Raw genomic sequence first — 25947 nt, forward strand, 5'->3', positions numbered from 1 at the left:
TGCTGATGAATAAGTCCGTAATAGTGATCTGTCCTCGACTGATGAGTCCATGCATTTGCCGTTATTGTCTTGTCTCGAGGGCGGGTGTGTCACGTATCACACAACTCAAGCTGAGTGCATTCGGGCCATCCACACTGCCCTTTTGTATTACGATCATCTTTCTGTACTTGTCACCCTCCACCCTGCACCCACCCCCTTCAGACCCACCCATCCTCTCCAGCATTAAAAGCACTTCCTCACTCCGGTGATGGGCTGACTTGCTGAGCATGGGGAACAGAGAAATCGAGATGATCACTCTTTCTTTTCACAGTCGGATGCCCTCTTTCCTGTGAGTCAAGCACACACACAGTCTTACAAACACACACACAAACACAACCAGAAGCTTTTAAAACACTCCTGAAAACAATGCCTCTGAAATAATCAGGAAAAAGTGAGAAATCCGTCACATAAATGCAGAAAATCCCGATAAGTACTTCCTGTCCAACACCAAAGAGCATCTTGGAGATCAGTTGCATCAGGTCGACAAAGCCTCACATTTGCAGGCAGAGCTGGAGAGTTAAGCTGCAGCTTTACCTCTTAAATGCCAATTAATCACTCAGTGACTGAGAGCGAAATGCGGAGAGCGCTGTGAAGCCTCTTGAGGTTTTTTTTCCCCTCACATATAGATCAAGTGGAATGCATTGTCTCCGACTTGTTCGGATTGTTGTTTATAAATGTAGATACTTTAACACCATAAATTCTCCACTACAGAGAGACATTCATGTTCTTTGCAGTTTTATGTATATGATTCACAGAGCACTCTCCTTGGTATGTTTGGAATGCGAGTACCTTAAGCTTAGACTATGCACGATAAGAGAAAATAACGTGTCCAAGTATACAGCAATCAGCCACAAACCACAGAAAAGATGAAGTGCATTCATCTGGATTTTACTATGACACATACCACCAACTTCAACTTTAGTGCAGACCAAGCACAACCTCAACTACTCAGCAGCACCACAAAAACTTCAAATAACAGCTCAAGAAAACCCAAAAAGAACTCAACACCTCCTTAACACTCAACGTTACTGCCCTTATGACGTTATGACTGCCATTCTTCACTTTGGTGTCGTTTCAGATGGTCCTTTAGTCACCAGACAGATGATTCTTATGTTGCAGAGAGGGAGATTTTGCAAAAATAAATGAATGTCTAGAGAGAATTCTGAAAGTAAGGCCACAATCACTTCGCTTCCTGTTTTGACTTTCTCAATTCTTTTTTCCTCTAGTGGTTGCGCCTGAGTTGCGACACCTTTCATTCAAGATAAGATTGAAGCGAGCGCTTTGTCTCTCAAGCATCAGCACAAACGATTAAGAGGCTGTGGTGATGCACAACATCCAGTGCAGTGACCATAAACTAGGCTTGAGGTATTAACCCAACATCCAAACTCCCCATGTGTCAGCCCAATTGAGAAGCCCCCCAGGCTGGAGCAAGCTTGATCCATGGATCACCCACTCTGTTGCCAATGTCCCAGTGGCAAACACCACAGGACATCTGCATAGGTTGTATGCCAATGCAACAGCAAGCAAGGGAAGGGACCCACACTATATTGCGCATGTGGTTTTAATGTTGAGCCTGATCAGTCTGGGTTCAGTGAACTTGAATCCCTTCCCATTATTGTCAAAAGTATTTTTAACAGCTTGCAGAACCTCAAGTAGTGAATGTTTAAGACTTTTATCCTGAAGCATTAACAAACAGTATTTCAGCGTTGACACAGAGAGCATTTTTAACACAGTGGAGAGAATCAGTCAGAGTAAATAATCTTTTGTTTTAAAAATAGGGAAATACAGTAACTGAAAGGAAAGGATGGCATGAATGTGGTGTAGTGCTGAGCGAATTAATGCTGCGTGAATTTACAATTATTCTCATCCTTCACAAATATATTTTTTCAAGAAGCCTTTACTGGAGACTCAGCAGGCAAAAGGATTGTTTGAACATTGTCTTTTATCTCAGAATTATGGTATGTGTGTGTATGTGTGTTATCTAAGAGACGTGTAAGCTCTTTGTAGTCATTTACATGCATCAGTTCCTGGTGCTCTGTGTGGCCTGTGACACAGCGCTGACAGCTGGCATGACAGAAGGTGCTGAACTGGGGAACGAAACAAATTGCCTTCATTTTCTTAGAGTGCAACCTCTTCAGGGAACACCGATGAACATTACACAACTGCAACGGCAACAAATCTGTGACTCTGGAAAATAATGACTCACTAGAGAGACAATGAAGTAAAGTTACAGAAACGGAGAGGCAGAGAGATTGTGTTCTGTTTGCTGTGCTGATTTTCAGTCTAACTGTTCAGTCAGACCAACTATAATCAAAAGTAAAAAGAAGGTAGTCATTTCTGCTTGAGACATTTTATATTTGGTGTTGGGGATCGCCCCAACTTTACATGAACACATTCAGAATGCGTAAGGCAGAGAGAGAGAGAGCACAGGGCATGGAAAGCTTGGGGTGGATAAAGCAGCAGCAAGGCCCCCACCTATCTTACCCATCTTGTAAGTAAAGGGAAGGCTTTATGGAATGGTAAAAGAATGAGTTCGAGTGGAGGTGGGTTGCAAAGTGTGCAAATGCACAGTGATTATAAAGCACAACTCACATAAGTGTAGAGACTGGTCTGTGACCATCTGGCAACCATTAGTCAAAGGTAAAAGCATATATTCTCCAGTCAAATCAGTTGCTAAGGCTTTGGTCATGCAACCCTAGAGATTGGTCAATGAACACTTGGCAACTACAGGTTGCTATGGAAAAATGTGTATTCCCAGACAAGATGGTGCGTGAACAAGGCGAAACTCGCAGCAAGGAGGTATACGGTGCTGCACCCAAAACCTCTTTACAATTGCTGCGGTTACTGGTAGATTTCTAACAGAGTAGGAAAGAAGACGAGGACTTGTCTGCAAACACTGACCAATTACTTGCAGAGCGGTACTTAAACTGTGAAAAGTGTGACACAAACCATAAACATAAAAGTAAAAGTTTTTAAAGTGTGTTGGCTCCAGTGGTGACACAACTTTAAAGGTGAATATTCTCAGTCTTTAGTTTGCATTGCACTTTTCCAAGTTTTACTATGACCCAGTAAGTAGCTAGCACTGATTTGCTTGCAGACAAGCTCAGCATCTTCCATGCAAACTATGAACAACAGAAATCTGCATGTGGAAAACAAAGCAAAAAATCACAAGGAGTTTTCCAGATTTCGCTTAGACATTTCCAGGAACCTCGAACAACGACATGCCAATCCATTGGGGAATATATTTTTTTCCCGAGCGAGTTGAAGTTGTTAGGGGGGTTGTCAACTGCTCTCGAGGCCTGCATGTCAGAGGTTTCAGCAGCCTAAAGCAGCTTTAATATGGATTGGTGAAAGAGTATCAGCCGATAAATCCACAGATGTAGGATGGCACCGAGAAGAGCTGATCTGCTGGGATTGCGGCTGAGTTTAAAGGAATGACTGAACTAACAGTTTTCTTAGTTGGAGACAGAATAAAACAAAAAGTGGTTACCGTAGTCTGACTACTTCCACCATCCTCCCAAGAATGGGATCCACAACAAAAACACAAAATATCCACCCACAAAATACCCTTGTGCTAAGCCAACTGGCATCCATCGTAGAGCACCTTGAACTCCACTCACATACTCACATACTCACACACACACAAACACACACACACACACACACACACACACACACACACACACACACACACACTCTCACACACACACACACACACACACACACACACACACACACACACACACACACACAGGAGGCTACAAGCATACACCGCAAAGGGATCAGTAAGACCAGGGGAACAATAAAGAGTTCAATTTTTCATTCTAGTGTAAAAAAGTCTCTTTTATCTTAAGGCTGGAATGCCCACCATATACTTGCCTCCACTCCAGCAGAGAGAGAACAAAAAGATTTCCTGAACAAAAGACACACACAGTGCAGTGTTTGGGAATCCTGAGTTTGTGTGTGTGCGCATGAACGGCATGGTTAATTGGTACTATGGGTGTCAGGATCTGAGTGTGCACTGATGTGTATGCACCTGGCCAATCTGAGCAAAATCAAAGCGCTGTAATTAAAGTTGCAGATTTCTCTGCTCGGGCAATTTACAGTAAGACTTAGAAAGCCCACGACTTGAGGTGAAAACATGATGTGACTAGAAAACAAGCAGTCGGTCCCCGAGGAAACTCTCCGTGTGTGTGTGTGTGTGTGTGTGGGTGCGTGTAGTTGTGAAGAACTTTACTGTACAGTGCCTCCGAGCATGTTTACTATAAAGAGGGGGAAAAAAGGGGGGAGTGAAAAAAAAAAACAACCCAGCGTGTTGAGAAAGTAGCTGCTTAAGTGAAGACGACTTCCCAAATCCTGTGAATAACTGTTAAGTCTCCAGCCTGCAAACGAGCCGCTGGTAGATAAATGGCTGCAGATCACCAAGATAATAGAGACAGAAAACAACCACTGGTTTGCCTGGAGGCACACACACACACGCACACACACACACACACACATAAAAAGCAACACATCAGCAAAAGAGCTCGGGTGGTGGAAGCGGCCGAAATGAAGTGAACTTTTCGAAGCTCAAAGTGGGTAAAGCGGTCGTTCTTCTCCAGGAGGAGGGGAAAACGTTTCTTTTGCTCCCACCGCTGCACATTTTTATAAAGGCCTGCATTATTCACACACCTAAAAAGCTGTCAGCCGCTTCTGCTGCGTCTTATAAATGATACAGCCCTTACAAGCGAATCCGCGGTGGCTCTGGGCCTCTGACTTGAGGAGAACTTATCTGATCTTCACGGGAAGGCGGAGGTGGGTCTCCAGAGTCCCGTTTCCACCCCCCCACACACACACTTCTCCATTATTAGCTCTGCCAGCCAAAGAGATATTGTGCTCGGTGACAAATGGGAGAGGAGCGCTGGGGTGCAGACAGTGCGGGGGAGGTCCCCCCCCCTCCATCTTCGCCTCCCCCCCGCCCCTTCCCCCTCTTCACCGCACCTCTCCCTCTACCATCTCCACTCTCCCAACCTCCTTCCTCCTCCACGATCCGGGAGCGCTCGCAGCCGTGTCCTCCCTGATAACCATAATTGTGTTTTAAAGCCCCTGATTAAATTTCGCAGTCTCGAATGATATTGTTTTGCGATGAATCCTTATGAAAAATGCTTCACGTTAGGAGATTATGGAAGCGGTGTAGGAGGCGGAGGCGGCGGAGATGACAATTTTTTGTTTTTTTTCTTTGAAACTTCTAAAGCTTCAATGGACGCTAAATGAATCCCTGCCATCACTCTCCTTCTTTTCCTCCGCCCACCCTTGCTCCACCCATCTGTCACGCTCCCTCTCTACGTTATAAACACACACAGAGGCATAAACATTCCCCCTTTTTTCCTAAATTCATCCCTTTCTCTGACACCCACAGGCACACAGGTTGCACAGCCATCGTGATTAAGAAAAGTTTCAAGAGACGTTTCTCAAACTGGTTTCAGAACCATCTCAGTGTGAGCGTCCCTTCAGAGTTTCACAGTAGCTCTACCTTCTTCTTCTTCTTTCTTCCTTTTTTTTTTTTTTTAGAGGTGACACAAAATGCAATCAGGGCGAATGAGAAGCCAGCAAATTCAATAATGGAGGCAAATGAAAATGGAACTGGAGACTCTGCACTTAAGGCCGGATGGGCTCACGGCCCTAATAAGCCCTCTTCTGTCACCGGCTTCCCTGCATCTAAATTAACCAGAGGCCCCTCCAATCAGCACGGGCAAACAAAAGAGTCAGCCAAACACCACGGGAGAGCCGCCGAATACTAATAAGGGTAACGAACGGTCGTCAATAGCCGACACCAATGATGTGCATGCGTGTGTGTTGGGTGAGGGTGGTTGATTTGTTTTTTTAAAAGTGAAAATAAACTTTAAAAAATGAGAAATTTGAAAAAAAAGTGATTTACTTCTATATGTACTAACCTCGAGGTCAAGGAACTCAGTCATCAAATAAATTGCCAGCTTCACAGTACAAACAACCTCAGAATTGCAGGCTATGTTGCTGTGTCCACCCCTCCAACACCAGTGATAGGCCGTTTTACAGCGGATTTAGCCCGACAGTCAGTCCACTTGCTGCTCTATTATTGTGCTGGAAATGGTGTTTTGGTACAATTGTCCAAGATAAGAACATCAAACTTAAATTTAGAGGGCGCTACGAATGGACCATAGGGGAGCCGTGAAGACAGTAAAACTGCCTGTGCGGCCGAGCTCATAACTTGAAATGTGGGCTATTATTAAATGTCCACTCTGGAGTCAGGGTGCCAGAAAAAAAGAAGAGAAAAGGGAAAAGTTCTCCTTAGAGGTGCAGAAAAATGTGCACGAGCATGCATGCACTCTGTCAGCCCTGACGTGCGTTTTGTAATTCAGATTAGACTCATTACATATTTTCATGGCTTAAGAAGTGTTAAAAACAGAACTAACCCTCTGCATTGGAACTGACAGTTACAATGGGCTAAATGGGCAATTTGTCATTTTCTGGCACAGAGCTGCAGTACTCATCCCTCCACTTGGGTAATTTAGGACACACCGACACACATACATATACACATACACACACACACACACACACACACACACACACACACACACACACACACACACACAGACAGGCATTAGCAAATCAACTATGACCGGTAAATTACCTCCATCTGGTTCTACTGTATATTTAGCGTCAGGTACTGTGAGCCAGTCCGGCAGGACACTTCTCTTTCCCCCCTCTCCTGGATTCTAGCTTTGGATTACGTGGCCTCTTCAGCAGATGCAAACACAGTCCTTCACTGGTCTGCTCAACACTCTAATGGATTCATTCTTTTAGGGAATCTCAAGGGGGGGAAGACTTAAAAAATAGTGGACCCAAAAATGTCATTAAAGCACAAAGTCAAACGGGTTACGGACGCCTGTGAGAGAATGAAGAGAGGAAGCTGCACAACACACCTTCACCACTGTTTTTTCCAAGAGCCCAAAGCATCCAAATATGTAGCAATGTCAAAAGGGTGGCGCGAGGCTCGTGGGCGAGACAAACAATCAGGCGCTTTGAATATAATTGCTGTCAGACAGTGACCGGATACAGCCTCGTTTTGTCTTTAAGAGTGGTTAAAAAAAACCTCACATACCCATCCGATGGACAAAACATCATCCTGACACAGCAGCAATGTCAAGTAATGTCCCGTATCACATCAGCGAGCACGCTGAGGTTTCTCTCTCTCTGTTAAGGAATGAAACGATGCTTACATCTTGCGCTTCAGATCATTTAAAATGGGAACACAAGACTCTGGTCACAAGTAATTCTAATCTCCCGAAAAATTAATTCAGCTCTAATGAGCAAGTTTGATGAAGTCACGGTTATTTAGTTTGATTAGGTTGGATTTCCAAGAACTGCCGGGTGGAAATGCTGACTCACACGGGCTCGCCACACACCAGTTTCACTCTGAATAGCAGCCGTTTGAGTTTAAGCACGAAAAGTATCGATGTTCCGACAAAGGAGAATGCAGGGGACAATTTACTCACCGTCTGACTTTGTGAAAGTGACTGCTTTTTTGCATTATTGCCTTTAATTCTTAGTTTTATAACCACAATGCATTTATTAACTTTTGAATTCATTAGAAAAATGTTTCAGCAGTCATTTATCAAACAGTCCCATTAAATGCTTAAAAATGTTATTCAATTCATTTCTATTCTAATTTATTTTTATAGCACCAAATCGCATCAACAGTTGCCTCAGGGTGCTTTATGTTGGAAGGTGAAGACGCTACAATAATACAGACAAATCCCCAGCAATGAGACAGCCTCCATATGGGATGGCTGTAGCTCAGCAGGTAATCTACTGGTTGAAAAGTTGCTGGTTCGATCCCTGGCTCCAGTCTGCATGCCAAATATAAGTGAAGAAGAAGCAATCAGTGCATCATGGGAAACTCCCAGCAGCCTAGACCTATTGTACCGAATCTAAAGGAGGATTCAGGGTCACCTGATCCAGCCATAACTATAGACTTTATCAAAAAGCAAAAGCAAAGTGATCTGTTAGAAACCTCATGACACCATGTCACCCTAAGATAAGATGGGCCCTGATTATTCAAGAGTATAGTGAGTAAAAGTGAGTGGGAAACAAATTTATTCCCCAGCTGGATGTCGAGTGGTTGCTAGAGCTACAAGGTGAAACTGGTTGCAAAGAGGATGCTGCTGCAGCGAAAATCTTCTTGCAGTTGTTGGTTCCTAGCAGATTGTCATGGTTGCCCATAGTTTCATGAAAGACACTGACATGTCTACAAACATTACCAACTAGTTGCTGACCTGCAGTGCAACCTTAAAAAAGTGTGACACACACTGAAAACAGGGAATCATCATCTTCAATGTAAAAGTAGTGCCTCGCCACTGCAACCAACACTTATCACTAACGTTTGGCATCTTTCATGCAAACCGTGGGTGAATGCAGCAATATGCTAGCAACCAAAGCAATCAGTGTGGCACTGTATACGTCTCTGCAACCAATTTTTCCTCCAGCAAGTGGTTATGTCAGTAGCCACCCTCTAGCAATCGCCCACCAACCAGTCATGGAATACACCTTTTTATTTAACCAGATTACTAGGGGGGTCATTAATTGGTCGCTATGCCTGAGTGACTGGACCATTTACTCTGTGGGACTGTTGATTGGGACCTAAACCGCTGCAACCTCTCTTGCCTCTGAATTTGAACTTTGCTGCTATTAAAAAAAAAGACTGTTAGCTCTCTAAAAGGCAGTATTTGACACCCAGTATGGTGACACATATTTCTAATTAGCTGTAGATCACATTAAAAACTCTACTGTGATTGCAGTCTTTAAAACTTCATATAAACCCACTTGTAGATTTGGAAGCCTCATGGGTAAGTAACTTCCTAGTCTCTGATGTGCTGAGCTTGGTGCATGCTAGCAGGGAGTGATGAGTCAGTCTGTTTATGCTGGGTGATCTTGACAGATCAATGTCATCATTGCCAGAGTTGCTATCAGGCCTGTTGACTTATGACTAATAGATTTACTGCTGCAGACTCCCTTAGAAGAGAGATTTAGAAAATTTTGCATACACTAGGGTCGGGTAGGGTTCAAACAGGCTTTTCTTTGGTAATATTATATGGTATTATGGTGTAAAGCCATTGTTGCTCTCTGGGAGTTCTTTCAGGTGTGCAGGTAACTCAGTTAGCCACGGTCAGCTAACACTGACCTATAAAGCACAATGTGTCAGCCAGTGGAAGTGAACCCAAACATCAAAGAACAGGGCACTGGGAAGCAGGCTTACTGCCCTGGGGGACTATTACCACTCCATTAGAGATCATTTTGCCCTCCTTCCAGACATGCCACAGCCAATAATGGAGACAACCCTGAAGCCTCTTGGGTATTTCTGTCAAAGAACTTGGAAAAGAAAGGGGGAAAAAAACTACACTAATAAAACTGAGCACAGTCCAAGCGACTTCTGGATGCAAAAAGAGTAAAAATATGGGAAATAAGATGTGAAAAGAAGAAAAAATTAAAGCCAGACATGTCGTCCTGTTGTGTGCAGACACAGCAGGACGACAGCAGGTTTGACTGAGGTTCTTTTGCCCCGGCTGCCTTTTGTCCAAGTGACAGCACAAGTAAGAGCCCTCAGGAATGTGCTGCAAAGATGATTTCCAACCTGACTTTGCATGAAAGTTCATATCTGAGGAATGCCTGTGTGGATTTACGGGTTGCATTACATTACATTACGTAATTCTGAAGTGTTTTTTGTTTTCAAAAAGGAATGCTGGTGCTTTGGTCTTTCAACACTCCAAAAAGAGGGATAAAGATGAAAGAAAAAAAAAGCAAAACTTTATTTCACAAGCAGACTGAAGGGCTCTCTTGCTTTGCAGATCCACGACTGCAGCATTTTCTGGGGTACCAAAGCAGCGTTTGAAGCTGGGAGATATGTTTTAATCATTTGGCGCCTTAATGATGACACTGGATTCATTATTAATGGGCCCCATCCCTCTACTCTCCCTCTTCCTCATAACAGTCCAGAGTGTGAGTGGGTATTAGCATTAGCCGCTTTTGCTCTATTTGATCTTTCGGTAATTACACCACTTTTTGGAGATCACACCACAAGCTTTATGTTAAATAAAGAGGCCTTGGAAGGTTTTTTTTTTCTATACAAATTCCAAACACAATTATCACGGTTGCTTTTTTAACCCAATATTTATTTATTTTTTCTATTCCATAACAGGGAAAACAGGAATGCTGCTGGAAACTGGAAGCAAAATGGAAAAGATACAGCCGGCCAAAGCGCCTAACATTTATTGTCTACAAACATATCTCTCTGAATTGCCAGTTTTGGATATGAAAAAGAGGTGGGAAAAAGTTACAAATGGAGGCAAGCGTGGATGAATAAAAGGCAACAAGAGTCAGTTGTCTTAATATGAGCTACAGGATTCCTCTTTTTAGGTGTATGCTTTTTAAAAAGAATAAAAAAAAGTATGTAATAGCTTTGATGTGCAGGATATTTAGACTCTCCACTGCAGGGATTTACTGTATAGATCAAATTCAGCTTTTATTATACTTCTAAAACTTAAGAAGAGGAGGTTTGCTAATTCTCAGTAGCTGAGAAATGCCCAGCTTACAAAGAGGCTTTTTTGCATGTCTGACTCTTATTAATTTTAAATATGCAAAACTTTACTGGTTTTATATTAATGCAATGTACACATAACCTGTTGTTCCTGTCATCATTGCTGCCATCATGCACGGGGTATTCACTGTCATCAGTGAAGTGCTGCACCAGGTTATGTTAGTAGTTCGTTATATACAGATGTTTTAATAGACACTGTGGCATCACCATTAATCACATCGGTCTTTCTTAGGTGTTATCTTGCAATGAGCGGGAATAAAGCCTAGAAATTGGATGACAACCCACTGGTAGATACTCTGGGTGAAAGAGGTATCTTCAACAACCATTTGGTAACTGCTTGTTGAAGGAAGATGGCTGTCATCAGTGATCTCCTGGCAAACATACTCTTCTTTGACTGGCTGAAGGTTTCTGGCAGTCGCTAAGAGTACCTGGAGGTTATTTAGTACTGACCCAAAAGGCTCCTTGTGATTTCTTTGGTCTCTGGCAGATTGCAATGGTTGCATGGAATACATAAATTTGTCTGCAAACACCCACCAACCACTTGCTGAGCAGGAATGAAACTTGAAAAAGTTTCAGCAGACTGGAAACGGAGACCTTCACGTTCACCTTAAAAGTAGAAGTTGCACCCTTAGGTTCTTTGTTTCCAGTCAGTGTCGAACTTTTTCAAGATTTACTAACACTAGGCTAGTAGTTAGTGTTTACAGACAACTTCTAACGGTTGGGTGACTATGGCAGTCTGGTAGTCAAAAAAACAATCATAAGGAGGTAGTGACTGGTGGTTGCTGGTGGTTGTGGATGTGACTGAGGCCTAAGGTGGTGAAGGAGCATGTGTCAGAAACATAGAGAGGGATGTTTTTCAGGCAACTGAACTGAATCAAGATAATAAGGACAGGAAAAGGATCAAAAGGGGAAGTAAACTGCAAGGAAGCCACATAAAAACTGCATGACATAAAACAGGAAGTAACTGAAAGAGAGACAAGACAGAAGTTATGGAGACAAACAGGAAGACAGAAACATGGACATAACAACAAGAAAAGAATAGAAGAAAGAGTAAAAGAAACCAATTTTATAAACTGAGGGTGAAAGTAAAAAGTGATTTACAAAAAAAAAAATAAGCAGCAGGTCAATACAAAGTTTCTACATGGGATGAAAACTTCTTTATGGCTGGAAAACTTGGTTCTTACATCTTTGTGTTCTCCAGGAGAGAAACTATATCCCACAGTATCCACTCTTGTCACTACTGGAGTATTGACTCCAGAGAATGGATACCGATGAATATCTTTATTAGCGTCAGACTTTTTGGTATCAGGACGCATTCAACTGATACTGGAGTGATCTGGTGATCATTCGCACACAAATCTCCTCCAACACAAAGAAAAATCACCATCTGCTCAGCTGATCTAGCCAAGCTGAGCGACTGTGAAAATGATAAACAACTTAGAATCCCTGTGACCTGGTAAATCAATAGTCATGCTCTAAAAATGAAGATGCACATGGGGTTAATTATAATCAAGTCTGTTAATCAATTCATCTCAGCAGTAACTGCTGTTGGTAATTTGGCCTAAATGCATTCAAAATGCCCACAAAAATGCTGCAATTAGCGAGACAGCAGCAGTAAATTATTAGTTTTAAATTAGGGGATCCTTGGGATGCTGCCAGGTTGTGAAAACATAGCAGTGTCACTATTGCCCCAGTGAGTCTGAATGAAAGTGGGCGATAAAAGAAGAGAGGTTGTCAGAATAAACGAACAGGGGGATGGCAGAAACTGGTGCTTTGCTTTCTGCACACGGGCAGAGGGGGCATTGCTGCCAGATGGGAAGTTGGAGTCGGAGCTCTCTTTGGGGCATGCTGAGCCATTTGGCTCTCATCCAAATGGGCAATTTCACAGGGGAGGGGGGAGGAATGGAGGGGGGAAATAAGCTCGAAAACAAAGCAAAAGTTAAGCAAAGAAAGAGGCGGAAACTGGATCTGAAAACCATTTCACACGCAGCACTTCATCAGCTCGGGTGCTTACGATACCCACTGCTGCGCCGCATGGGGTAATTAGCACTGCAATGTGTAGCGAGCCGTGGTGTATGTATGCACACAGCTCTCGTGGCTTTCTATGCGTGTTATATACCGGCTCAGAAAGAGCTTGAGGAGCACAGGGTGAAGCTGAACAAGTCAATATCAGAGGAGTTCCTTTAACACAGATTACTCTATATCCCAGCTACCATGAAGACTGCACAACTGTATGCATACTGACTCCGCAGCCAAATTGAATTTCATGCTTTCTGCGGACACCTACTGTGTACTAAATCCACAGAGGGATAAAGTAGCCGAAAAGCTGTTGTTTAATGTATTGTGTGCAGCGAGAAATGCTGAATATATTCTTCCTTGGCCACGCGCATATCCCTTGTAGATATGGCGGACGCGGTGGTGGGATAGAAAATGAATTACAAATGAGTACATTACATCATACATGAATCCAAGCAAATGCGCATGTTATCTTTCTCGTCGTTAAGGAAAGGAGAATAATCTGCTGGCCTAATTGTCAGCTTAACAGAGAGAGAGAGAGAGATACTGTACTTCCCATTTTTCCCAGGGAGAGGTGTGGAGGGAATCAAGAGGAACTGCACTGATCCATATGCATGCCTGGATCTGGCTTAATTGCGGCACCAGGGTGTGTTGGGATCAGGCGGTATGGACTAAAGTCTAGCGTTGTGAGGCGCCCATCCTGATTATGTGCTGAAACGGGGCACGGGAGGAGTGCCAGGCAGACAGGCAGGAAACCCAAGGTAAATTCTGCCTCTGTGGATCGACGCAATCTCCAAAAGTTTGGAGAAAAATGTTAAAAAAAGAAAAGGAGAGAGAGAGAAATTTGGAGATGTGCATTATGCATTGTGGGCATAAATAATGCAGGGAGAAATTTCTTGCACTCGGAAAGGATCCCACACTTTCTCTTCCACCGTCAACAGCCCGATCGTTGCACAAAAACTACTGGACTTACCGGTCATTCGATAACATGGAACGGTACAGAAATGCTGGACAGTAATTGCATCATTGTCTCGCTCCTGCCTGCTTATGAAGCAAACTGATCACGCAATCGTTTCACTTCAGGGGAAACAAAACACCTTAGAGAACAGGTGGACCTGCTTGAGCTGTTTCTTGCGAGAGAAAAAAAGGTGGGGGGGAAAGGACTTAATCAAAACACAAGTTGGCCAATAAGATGACATTTCCTGTTCACCTTGCGTGTGATCCTTTCAGTCCATGTTATTTGCAGCACAGGAACTGAAAAGAGCAACGTGTTGCCCATCATGAGTCATTCAGGGATAAAGGTGCTCTTAGGCCTCGCTCTCTTTGTAAGGGTGGTCGAAATGGAAGACGTCCTACCGGTTTACTGGCTTAGGATGTCAGCGTGCCCTCTCTCAGGAGTCCTTTATCACAGCTTTCCAACTCCATAAAACACTGCATATTAAACTAAATCTGTCAGGTGTTCAATATGGACCACTGTTTGGTCATCAATCATAAAAAAATAAAAAACACCACTGCAAAGTCAACGGCATAAGAGCCAACTATAAATTTCTGCCAAACAACCTTCTCAACACCAGCGGTGATGTATGGGCTTCTAACATTTTACTGCTCCTGCTGAACCTTCTTTCAAAGACGTAACAAAAAGACTTCAAGACACGTGACTTCTGTTTTACACCAAGCTTAATTTGGTTCGTCTGTGAGACGTCAGACAAAGAAATTGCCTGAAGCGAGAGAGCAGGATAGACGTGGGATAAATTGCAATGCCCACAGGAGAGAGGAATAAAGTAGGCAGATCGATGCCAGAGAAGAAACCTCAGGCAAAATACAAGAAAGTGGGATATAGCAGAAGTGTCCCGGTGGCTTGGCCAGTTTGTTGCCCTTCCCTTTTTCTATGTTTTGGCAATCTCCTCTGCAAGAAAACAAAAAGGAAACCCTAAACCCTAAATGTGCTACAATAAACCGTATGCTCAATGATCTTCTATTATTAATTCATTTGATTCAATTCTAACAAATTATTTCTGATACCTTGGTTTGAAAAACAATCGTCAGTCACTGGCGGATCTTCATGCGTTTGTCTTCGTACTTTGGCTGTGCTTTAGAGGACATACGTGTTGGATGTGATTTTTCCCATTGGCCATGGTATAACACTCGAGAAGATTTAGCTGCATCCGTGTTGGAAGAACAAGAATTTCATCTTGTTTTGGCGAAGTAAAGGAATCCAACAAATTTCTTCCAGAATCCAACAAGATTAAAGACAAAGAAGAAGCCGTCTAGAGACTCAAAACGGCTTCGTGATCTGTCCTTTGCAGTCTTGTCTACAAGCAGTTAACAGGCATTTCCCATTTAGTAGACTATAAAATGAATGAGATGGACTGATACTGTATGATACAAAGCATGAGGAGACTTAGACAAACACAGGCAGCTCCTAACTGACATTTTTCATTTCCAAGCAATTTTATATTCTTTCCTTCAGTCACTCAATCTTTCTGACGTGGTAAAGGACAGCCTCCCTGGGTGTGCGCTTACAGTGCCCATCCCAGGTCCAGAGTTGTTTCCTTTCAGTTCCCATCACTACCTTTTTACCTTCATTGCCCTTTCTGACAGCAGGAACGCCTTTCTTCTGCCAGATAGAGATTCATGTTTCATGCGGAATGAAATGAATGACATCTTTTTTCATTTTCTTTTGACACAGTGTCCTTACACCTCATTTTTGGGTGTGCAAAAGTCTTGAGCCACTCCTTTTTGTGTTTTGTATGGAAAATGGGAAATAGTTGGAGACATTTATTGAAACATTTAATTACAGTATACAAGGCAAAAACAGAGTTTGTACAATTTTAACAACCTTGATATTTAATATTTGGTGTGACCACCTGTATTCTTCAGCACAGTCTGAACTCTCTTAGGCAGCTTTCTTGTCATGTCTTTAAGTAGTCTTCAGGAATAGTTCTCCAGGCTTCTTGAAGAACATTCAAAGCTCTTCTTTGGATGTTTCTGCCTTTTGTTCTGTTCTCTGTCAACATGATCCCACACTGCTCTGTTATGTACCCAGATTCATTGCAATTTCTGACATAATGTCAACATGTGGCAAAAGTTGCCTGTTTTGATTGGTTGCAGGGCACCAGTTGAGTTGCCTTTTTCCCCACTTCATATAAAGGAAAAATACTGATAATAGCCACTATATTGTGAAAAAACAATTATTTGATATTTTGATATGTTAAAATAAAAACTGGCTGAATGCCTGTTTAAGATGTCCTGAAATATGACACCATCTTATCCAGTCTTGGACATCGCCTTCATTTCTTGGAACACTCTGTTTTCCTTCCTGACCTTCTCTCTGTGTACCATCTTCCCTGCAGTTCCCAAAAGTACAGCGTCAAATTATGCTGTAAAAGAGAACACACGACCCCCCCAGACTCTACTGCTTCTCCTAAGATCGCATGTGACAGTTGTCCGTCAGCCAGCGTTCCTCCTGAGACATCTTGTGTTTCTTTCTCCAAGGGATGGCAATGCTGGAGCCAAGCTGGCAGATTAAGGTAGCATCTGACTCCTCGACATGCAGGGAAAAACTAACCTTTTAGCAGCCGCACTGCCATTAAATCTGTGAACATCACATGACTAATAGAAATAATGAGAAAATTGAGTGGCATGGATGTAATTCGGTAGGGAGACAGTGAAGCAGTTGCAGAAAAACATGATTTCAAAGCTTGTAATACAACATAGTCCTTGCTTCTGTTATTCTGAGTGCAGTTGGAAGGTCGCTCTAGCACTGGGTCACATCAAAATGGCAAAGATTAGCTGATGCAGAGGTCGCGACTCAAGGACCTTATGCGCAGATAAATTTAGCGCAGACAAAAAGCTACCCTTTCCAAATACAATCCACTTTAGCTTATCCACGCTGACATGACAAAAACAAGAGGGTGAAAAAAAAGGAGCAGCTGTTGCATAAAACATGGCACAGTCACTTCCAAAAACTTACTACATGAAAGAAGCCCATTTTGGAGTGTGTAAACAAAATGTAATTAACAGGAAAATAGGACTTTTCACAGACATTTGATCTCTCTATATGGCAACACTGAAGATTAATTTGCCAGCGTGGCAGATACCTAACTTCAAAAGTCGAACTCCGATTTGTGACTTAATTAAAAAGGCCCTATTAAAGCTGTATATGTGGGTGTTAAAAACAAGTCAAACCAAAGCATTTGTAGTGCCGAAAATGGCAACGTGTTTTATAGGGCGCTGAGAAATACATGCATAATTCACAAAAAAGATGCTATTATTTATTTTATGAGGGAGTTTAAATTGCTAAGCATTTCACTTTTTTAAGAGTGAATTATCATAATTAAAGTGATGAAAATATATTTATTTTGGTTGTGTTATTTATTTATTTATGAATGTATTTTGCCTTATTTGTCCCCTAAGATAAGATAAGTGAGAAACGTGAAGAGGTTTTCACAGGAACATACTGATTATTGAGCGTATTGTTTAAAATACATTTCACTCATGACATAACTCTGACCTGTGAGGTTACGTAATCCCAGCTGCCTTAGTCCGTACAGACCGTCCCGTCTGTAGTTCAGGAAGATGGCCAGAGCGTACCGACCCTCGTAAAGTTTGGTGCCTCGGATGATCCGCAGGTTCTCCAGTGGCAGGTAGTCGAACTGATTGAGCGCCACCAGCACATAACCGGTCACTTCTTTGATAGACTGTATGGGAAGAAAAAAAAAGATCATTTTAAATGATTGAAAATGGAAGAACAATCGAATCAAATTAGCCAACATTCCTAACTTTAACCAGTTGTTATAAATGTATAACCATATTTTCACCATAGCTAGGATTTTTAACTATTTATTTATTTAGGTTTCAGGACCAGCTTCCAGTTTGAATTTAACCTTGCTAGTACCAGGCTGGATATCTTAGAGACGGCCGTGGTAAACAGCAATACTGAGGTAGGCAGGTGTGAGAAAGGCCCGAAGTGTTCCAAGAAAATATCGCCCACACCATTACACCACCACCACCAGCCTGAACCGTTCATACAAGGCAGGATAGATTAATGCTTTCATGTTGTTTATGCCAAATTCTGACCCCACCATTTGAATTTTGCAGCATTATTTGCAAATCATCAGAGCAGGCAACATTTTTCCAATCTTCTATTGTCCCATTTTGGTGAGCCTGTCTCAGTTTCCTGTTTCTAGCTGACAAGAGCAGCAACTACTGTGATCTTCTGTGGCTGTAGCCCATCTTGGTTGTAACAAGTGGTTATTCCAGTTACTGTTGGGTCTCTATCAGCTCAAAGTAGACAGAGAATTCTCTTCTGACTAGGCTGACAACATGTGTCTCTTTATGAGGGACTGAACATCCTTTTTAATCCTTGTCCGAGGTTCCACATCTTGGTACAATGTCCCACATTCTAGTTGATTCTGCAGGACATGCAAGTTTGGCATTTACCTAATGCATAGACTTATTTTTTTAATCACAGTCAGAAGATTAGCCTGTAACCTGAACATTACAAGATACCAAAAAGTCCCATCTTTCGCAGATTTTGTTGAATGTTATGGAAACTACCAGGAAGAAAATGAATCGGCAGTAGATACAGAGAAACAGAGTTTGTCTTTTTTATTTGAGTTATTTTTCGTTATTTCTGAAATACTCAGACCAACAACAACAACTATGCCATGTTGAAAACACCTTAATCAGATTTCTTCCTCAGTGTTATGGTCAGCTTGGCCTTCAACAGGTCATCTTGATCATGTCTACATGCCTTAACATGCTGAGTTGCTTTTACGTGATCGGCTGATTAGATGTCTGCTTTAACGTAACACAGTAGCCAGTGAGCATAGTTGCCAAGACCAAATTAGGGAGTAATCCAACTGCTTTTGAGGAATCATCCAATGTGACGATTGATTGGATACCATTAAATAAATGATAACCATAACTTCAGATTTAAACCCAACTGTTGTACGACTGGTTGTTAAAATGTAAGTGAATGGAAAGTTACATTTTTACCTCCAATTCCTCTCTTCCAATGCCTGCTAGCTCTGTCGACTATAGTTAAAGCTGTATTGCATTCCTCTCATTTTCTGTGCAGAGAGCATGTTATTTGCATTTTGAAATGTCAACCTCATAAAAAATGTGGATGTACAGACCAAAATGATTAAAATGTCAGCTTAGTTGCAGACTGATTGCACTTCTCTGATTATATTTCCTCAACTGTTCTTTTAGGGTTGGGAATCTGCAGTCGCACATCACATTCATAGACCCAATAAGCAATCATATCTTTATATTCTATATATTCTTCTTATTCAAATATAAATGGTATTGGTTTGATTTATTTTCACGGGCTTCAGCAGTATATGCTTTTGAAGAAACTACATGGGATTGACGTAATGTGTGACCAAACAATGAAAAAAACAAAAAAAGAAAAATAATGTGCCTGAGAGGGACTCATAAAATGTGAAAATAGAGAGCGCCAGCATGCTGAGTGCCTTGCTGAAGAGCATGGAAGACCTCAACCATCTGCCTCATTGTGCATCAATTGACCTTCTCAAAAGTCACAAAAAATCACGCTGATTACCACTGCGTTATTCACTTGTCGAGGAAAATTTATTCATCTGCCAAGTTAGGCATAAGGATGGGGCCAAGGCAGGCTCTTTGAATTTTTGAGTATTTTTCTTTTTTATGAATTCTCCACAAAGCGTTTGTCCTCAACCCTGGGTCATCACTAAACAAATTAAGAAAAACAACTGAAAACTTGGGGTTAAATGTCAACAGTAGACTAGCACTTTATTGACACATCAACAGAAAAAGCCCTCATAAGAAGAAAACTGAGAAAACTGGGAGCCACATCAATCAGACAGACACCAAATTGCCACTTCATATAAAGTATTATTACCAGATATGCAGCTTTATCTGTGTATGCGCATGTATGTGTGTGTATCTACGAGACAGCTTATTCCCTCGTTGCTAAAAATCCATCGCTGTGGCAGTGCATCAGTTATGTGAGTGACTCAAACAGCAGTGCAGGCTTGCTTATACTCACAGGCAGAGAGAGAGAAAGATAATCACAAACATAATGTAGATACAACAGCTGCTAAATGGTGCACTAACACATTTTACCAACCACCACTGACAAGCTAATTGGAACCCACTACTTCTTAAAAGTGTGAGTGTGCACATCTTTTTGTGAGTATTATCCTCTTGTTCTCCTTAGTTAAAAAACGGGATCAAATTTTCACAGATTCCAGTTTACTTGTACCGATGCCCCTTGCCTCAATACCGCCAGTGCCATTGGTCAACAGCACTTGCTAATGTTAGCTTATAAACAAGTCCATGTAAGGATTAAAACAGATGGGTGTAGCTTTTGGGTAGTAAAAGCCTGTGGCTGCACAATGACTTTTAATGGCATAGAAATCAAAGCGAGAATGCCCTTCGGCTTCCTTACTCTGTGTCTGGACACAGCTTCCAGGCATGAAAACTGAACCAAACACTGAAGTGCCTTAGACCTGCAACCTCACTGCAATACTTTATTATCCATCATCCATCCATCCATCCATCAATCCATCTTCTTCCATGTATTTAATTCCGGGTCATGGGGGGGCCTATCCCAGGTGTGATGGGGCGAGGTGCAGGGTCGCACAGCTAACACAGAGACAGACAACCATTTGCACTCACATTGGCACCTATGGGCAAGTTAGAATCACTAATTAACCTAACACACACTAATTGCATGTCTTTGGACTGTGAAAGGAAGCCACAGCAGCCAGAGAGAACATTCAAACTCCAAACAAAAAGGCCCTGGTCTTTGAACCCAAGACCTTCTTGCTGTGAGGCAACAGTGTTAATCTACTTCCAAACAATGCTGTCCCTACTTTGTCAGCTATATTTAACTAATAACTGCCAAATTTCAGTAATGGCACAGTGAAACTAGAGTAAAGTATAAAGTAAAATAGCAAAAAACATCCATCCATCCATTCTCTTTCGCTTATCCTATTTCAGGGTGGGAAGGAGGCTGGAGCCTATCCCAGCTGTCTTAGGGCGAGAGGCAGGGTGCACCCTGGACAGGTCACCAGTCTGTCCCAGGGCTAACACATAGACACAGACAACCATTCGCACTCCCATTCACACCTATGGGCAATTTAGAATTACCAGTTAACCTAACCCCACTAACTGCATGTCTTTGGACTGTGGGAGGAAGCCGGAGTACCCTGAGAGAACCCACGCAAACACGGTGAGAACATGCAAACTCCACACAGAAAGACCCCGGACTGATGGGCAGTAGGACAGACTACATGTACTTGCAGCAGGATTGCACAGGTCACCTGGACAGGAGAAACCTGCTTCCAATCACAGTCAGACAGTCTGTACTGAACAGAGAATACAACTCAACCCTGGTTATATGCCAGTTTAAAAATAAGGTTTCAAGCTTTGCCGTTAAATTGCTGTTATGCAACAACTACTTCACCATTTATAAAAAAATTTCTGAATTTTCATCCATCCATTAATTCACCTTCTCCTGCTTATCTAGTTCAGGGTGATAGTGGAGCTAGAACTGATCTTAGCTTTCATAAGGCAAAAGGCAGGGTACACTCTGAACAGGTCAGCAGTCTCTTGCAGGAGTTTCTGTTTATGTAGATGACAGGAGATTTCCAACTGACAGTAACGAATTTGCAGTTTTTGCCCATATATCACAATTAATTTCTCAATTATCAAAGACTGTAATGGCCAGCTTGACCCCAATCAACCATGAACTGACAGCAGACTATCACCGTCTAGTTTGCACAAAAACGTTTCTTTGAAGACGGCAGGTGACAGCGAGTGGCTGCAGTTCTTATCCCCCTTAACCATTTAAAAAGCAACAAGATGAAAGGTTAATTGTTCACGGTTGCAATAATTTTGGTTGCGTCATGGTCTCCAAGTTCTCTCTAATGCGACTGTAGTGTTAACGACAGCTAGCTTGCTGTGTTTTGCCCAAAGCTATCTTACAAACCGCCGAGGTTGCTGACTGCAGTTCACCACAAGTCTGAATCCCAAAAACAGCATTAGATAATAGAAATTGGTTATGTCAACATGTGTTTCTTTAGTGTACGGGGCATCAAGGTCGCTAAAAAAAATTGTCTTCTGGAGAGAATTGCTGTGTACCTCCTCGATTAAGATAAGTTAAGGATTTAATACAGGCACAGGCCTTTCACGTTCTCTGATTTGGTTTATATTCGAGTCTTGCATATGAACTGAAAGCAGCAATTATTTCAACTTGTAGCTGAGGTGAGCCCTTTGAATTTTTGAATGTCTTTATTTTAATTCACCAGAAAGGCCTCGGTGTTCAGCCCTGGAAATGAATTCAAGGCATTCGTTTGCCTTCATGTCCTGCAGAAATCTTCATTAAATAGTAAACTCTCATTTAAAGGCATTTGAAATATCCAGCGACAGGGCGGCTACTGAGACATCCTAATGACCAGAGACAGGCCAATAATGATGTGGATGATTGGTTGGGAGGGGAGGGAGGAAATGAGTAATGTGAGGTTTGATTGGCTGCTGACCCCTGGGGGACATTAGCAGAAAGTGACAGCTAGGACGCAGCGCGCTGGGTGGCTGCGTTTCAGGATAATAGCAGGTAACTGAGATTAGCTTCTTTTTATATTGAGTGCTAAGCAAACACTACGCACCTGCCAGGTTGGCCTATTATAACACTAACACAATAGGAAGGAAACAGACACTGGAGGTGCTTATTAGCAAGATTACAATGTGTCAATCACCTGAAAAGAGACAGAACAACATAATAAAAGAGCAGTAGAATCCATTTCAGTGTAGGCTTTGATTAGCATACTTATTAGAAGAAAGAGTTTCTATTGTGAGTTACTCCACTGCCTGTCAAAAACCCCTCGGTGAAATCATTTTCTCTCAAATATGTGTTGCTATATTTTTTTGCGAACTGTTTGTTAGAAAGTTGTGCAACTTTATGCAACTCTGTGCCACTTGTGACTCAGCCTTTAAAAACAAAGAGCTCAGGAAAGGCTTTCTTCTCCGAGGGCCTTTGGTTGACGTGGCCCCCGCTCGGCTGGAAGCCACGCCGTTTCATCACTTTGACCCCTCTGTGACCTCATGTTTACAGCTTGAGGGCCGGAGTGCTACGCGAGCTCGCCCTTTCTACCGTTAACTCCGCCGTAACCCTCCAGGTGCCTGCCAGGGGCATCGTGGGCTGCTCCGCAACCCCGACCCAGCTGTAGGCATGCACTCGGCTGCTGGCAGACTCCACAGTGCCTCCACTGTGCCCCCTTCTCCCTGCCAGCCTCCGGGAGCCACTGGCAAAACCAAAGAAAAACTGTTTCTCTGTTGCTTAGCAACCACGGGAAAGCCTTCCAGCGGGAGCAAAGGAGGCGAAGAGGGAGACAGGAGCAGAAGAAAAGGGAAAAAAAACCCCAAGACTTAGAAAGGATTTTTTTTTCTGTTGTAATGTACCTAATTAAATTAAAGGATTACTTTGCTCTTTCTCAGTAATTTTGTTTGACACTATTTAATTTCCTTCTGTTGCCATAAATAGCTTTTTTTTGGTTTTGTTTTGTTTTGTTTTTCCTGAACGCTTTCTCGATCAATATGTATCTGCATTCCTCAGTGCTGAAGGAGGAGGAGGAGGAAGGGAGGGAAGGAGGGAGGTCCGGGGGGAAGTAAACACAAGCACCTGCATTTCCCCTCCTGCCGCATCAACCGCGCTCTGTCTGAGAAACACAAACACAGAAGCTGGAGGATGCTACTCGGAGTAGCTGCCCACCGCTGCCTTGTAGGCGTTGTGTGCTCCGATTTAACAAGGTGGACAGTGGGCACCAAAACTGATGCCTTTTTTTCCCCCCTTCCTTGTATTTTCTCCAAAAAAAAGAAAAAAAAACTACACTTAACAAGGTGAGTGGGAGGGCTAATTTGTACCAGCAAGGTGCATGAACCCTCGACCCACACACACACACACACACACACACACACCTTAATCCTCCCCTACAATGACTTGAGCCGGTGACTGAAAGAGCCATTGAAGCAGCTCAAAAAAGGGGAAAGAAAAAGGGCTCTAAAATCTTTGCACAGCGCAGGTCATTATTTTAGAAGCTATCTTTTGATTCGAGCCTGAAGTCTGATGGATCAGAGTGTTTTTCCTGTTCTAAGCGCCACAAAGGCTTTGTGCACAACTTCCTCTCTGCTCCACACGCAAACACACAAATCTGAATGCACGCATGGGCCTCGCGTATGCCAATAACCCCCGCCTACGCGTGAAAAAGAAACATTGCCGAGAGGCACAGACAAGACTGAGTCGACACGGGTCAACTACCCATGATGCATTGCAAGTTTAACGTTTCCTCTAGCGCTTTCTGCCATCAATCGCAGGCAATTAGCGGCCTAGTGTGGAGCGCTCAGTCAAACAGAATCTCATGCGCTCCCGAAAGGCTTGTTTCTTCTCTTCTTTTGCTCTACCTCTGGGTAAAATGTGAATTTCACATGTTGCTAAATTGCACTTTGTAGCTTCAGGATACACGGCACCCAGGCCAAGGCAGACAAGCCAAAAAAGTGCTTTATTTACTCCCCACAACATAATCATGATAGAAGGTGCCCGTGCTGTCTTGGAAACCGAGGCTGTGTGGTGGAGTTGCTGAGCTCAGGCACCTGCAAGCCCTCCAGTTATGTGGAAATGTTTTTGTAAAGTACAGACACGCAGATATTCAGCTCGCATGGTGCAATAGAGTAACTCTGATTTGGAAGGAGGAGTATTTGTAGGAAATGAGTAAACAGTTTTGTCATTTGAGAAATCGAGACCTTCCAGGCTGGCGCGCACGCTCAACTGTATCATTTTACATTTTAGCAACAGTTGGTAAGAAGGTGAATGCCATCAAGCGACTATGGGCTACACGCCATTCAGAGCTCGCTCATTTGAACAAAAATGCATGACGTTTTTAGGGTAATAGCCTGTGCGCCTTCAGTAATGGATTCATCTAACTTACTTTGCAGTTACTCGAGAAACGCTGCCAACACAGCTGATAGATATGCATACAGATTTCTCCAGTGCAAGTCCTCCCATGAATTGCCTTTGGGCTAAACCCAAGACTTTACACAACTTTTATTTTACAGGAAAAAGAATTTAAGACATGGTAATTTAAAAAATAATAGCTACACACACTTTTTTTGAACAGTGATGGGCAAAACTTTTGGGCCACCGTAGTTTCTTTTTATTTTGCAAGGAAAATGTGAATGAGAAGCAATGATTTATTGAAATGTGCAAACATCCATGGAACTACACTAAGGTTTGTACAATTCTAACATATTCTGGTGTGACCACCTTTATTCTTCAGCACAGTCTGAACTCTCTTAGGCAGCTTTCTTGTCATTTCTTTAAGTAGTCTTCAGGAATAGTTCTCCAGGCTTCTGGAAGGACATTCAAAGCTCTTCTTTGGATGTTTCTGCCTTTTGTTCTGTTCTCTGTCAACATGATCCCACACTGCTTCAATAGTGTTGAGGTCCGGGCTCTGGGGAGGCCAATCCATGACTGATAGTGTTCCACTGTATGTTTTTCTATCCAGGAATGATTTTACTGCATTGGCAGTGTGTTTTGGATCATTGTGGGGTTGAAAAATGAATCTGTATTATCAGTTTTGAAGATCCCCAACACCACTGTATGAAATAAGACTATGACAGAGCCTCCATCGTGTTTCACAGATGGTTGTAGACTTACTGTTGTACCTCTCTCCTGACCTCTTCTGTAGATGCTGATGAGGACTGGAATCAAAAATCTCAAATGTGGATTCATCACTCTATCAGATCTTTTGCCTATGATTTCAGGGCCGGTTCTTGTGCAAAGTGGCATACCTCAGGGTTTTCTCCCTGTTTCCCTTCCTTAAGAATGGTTTCCTGACAGCCATCCTTCCACTGAGACCATTTCTGATGACTTTTCAGTGAACAGTCGATGAATCAGCTGGAGTTCCAGATGCATCTCTCGGGTCCTTTTTTTAGGTCTTTGCTGGATTTTTTCCCCCCTTTTCTTAAGGACATGACTTTCAGATACTGTTCATCTACTGTAGATAGTTTTTTAGGCCTGATGCTTCATTTGTTCTCCACTCTTTACTTTACTCTGTTTTTCTTTTAAGGACACACTGCAAAAATACAATGCTGACATATGGAAGGTTTCAGGCAAAGAGCTCTTTGGGAGTCACCTTGCTGGTGCAAAATACTCTTTCATGTCATTCAAACTGTGTTATCGATCTAGCCTGCCATTTCCATAGATTTGACTAAAGAAATGTAAACAAATCATG

At 42.6% G+C, this 25947-nt stretch overlaps 1 protein-coding gene across 5 annotated transcripts in view; it reads right to left on the reverse strand.

The window, feature by feature from the left end:
* Positions 1-25947, reverse strand: part of si:ch73-383l1.1 (receptor tyrosine-protein kinase erbB-4) — a 354983-nt gene that overhangs the window by 124356 nt on the left and 204680 nt on the right. For all 5 annotated transcript variants that reach the window (XM_019351950.2, XM_019351949.2, XM_013276352.3 and 2 more), the window contains exon 3: positions 17184-17370. In XM_019351950.2, the coding sequence (XP_019207495.1) occupies positions 17184-17370 (187 nt within the window). The remainder of the gene's footprint in view (positions 1-17183; positions 17371-25947) is intronic.

This window comes from Oreochromis niloticus, linkage group LG23, assembly GCF_001858045.2.
Source record: "Oreochromis niloticus isolate F11D_XX linkage group LG23, O_niloticus_UMD_NMBU, whole genome shotgun sequence".
Lineage (NCBI taxonomy): Eukaryota > Metazoa > Chordata > Actinopteri > Cichliformes > Cichlidae > Oreochromis > Oreochromis niloticus.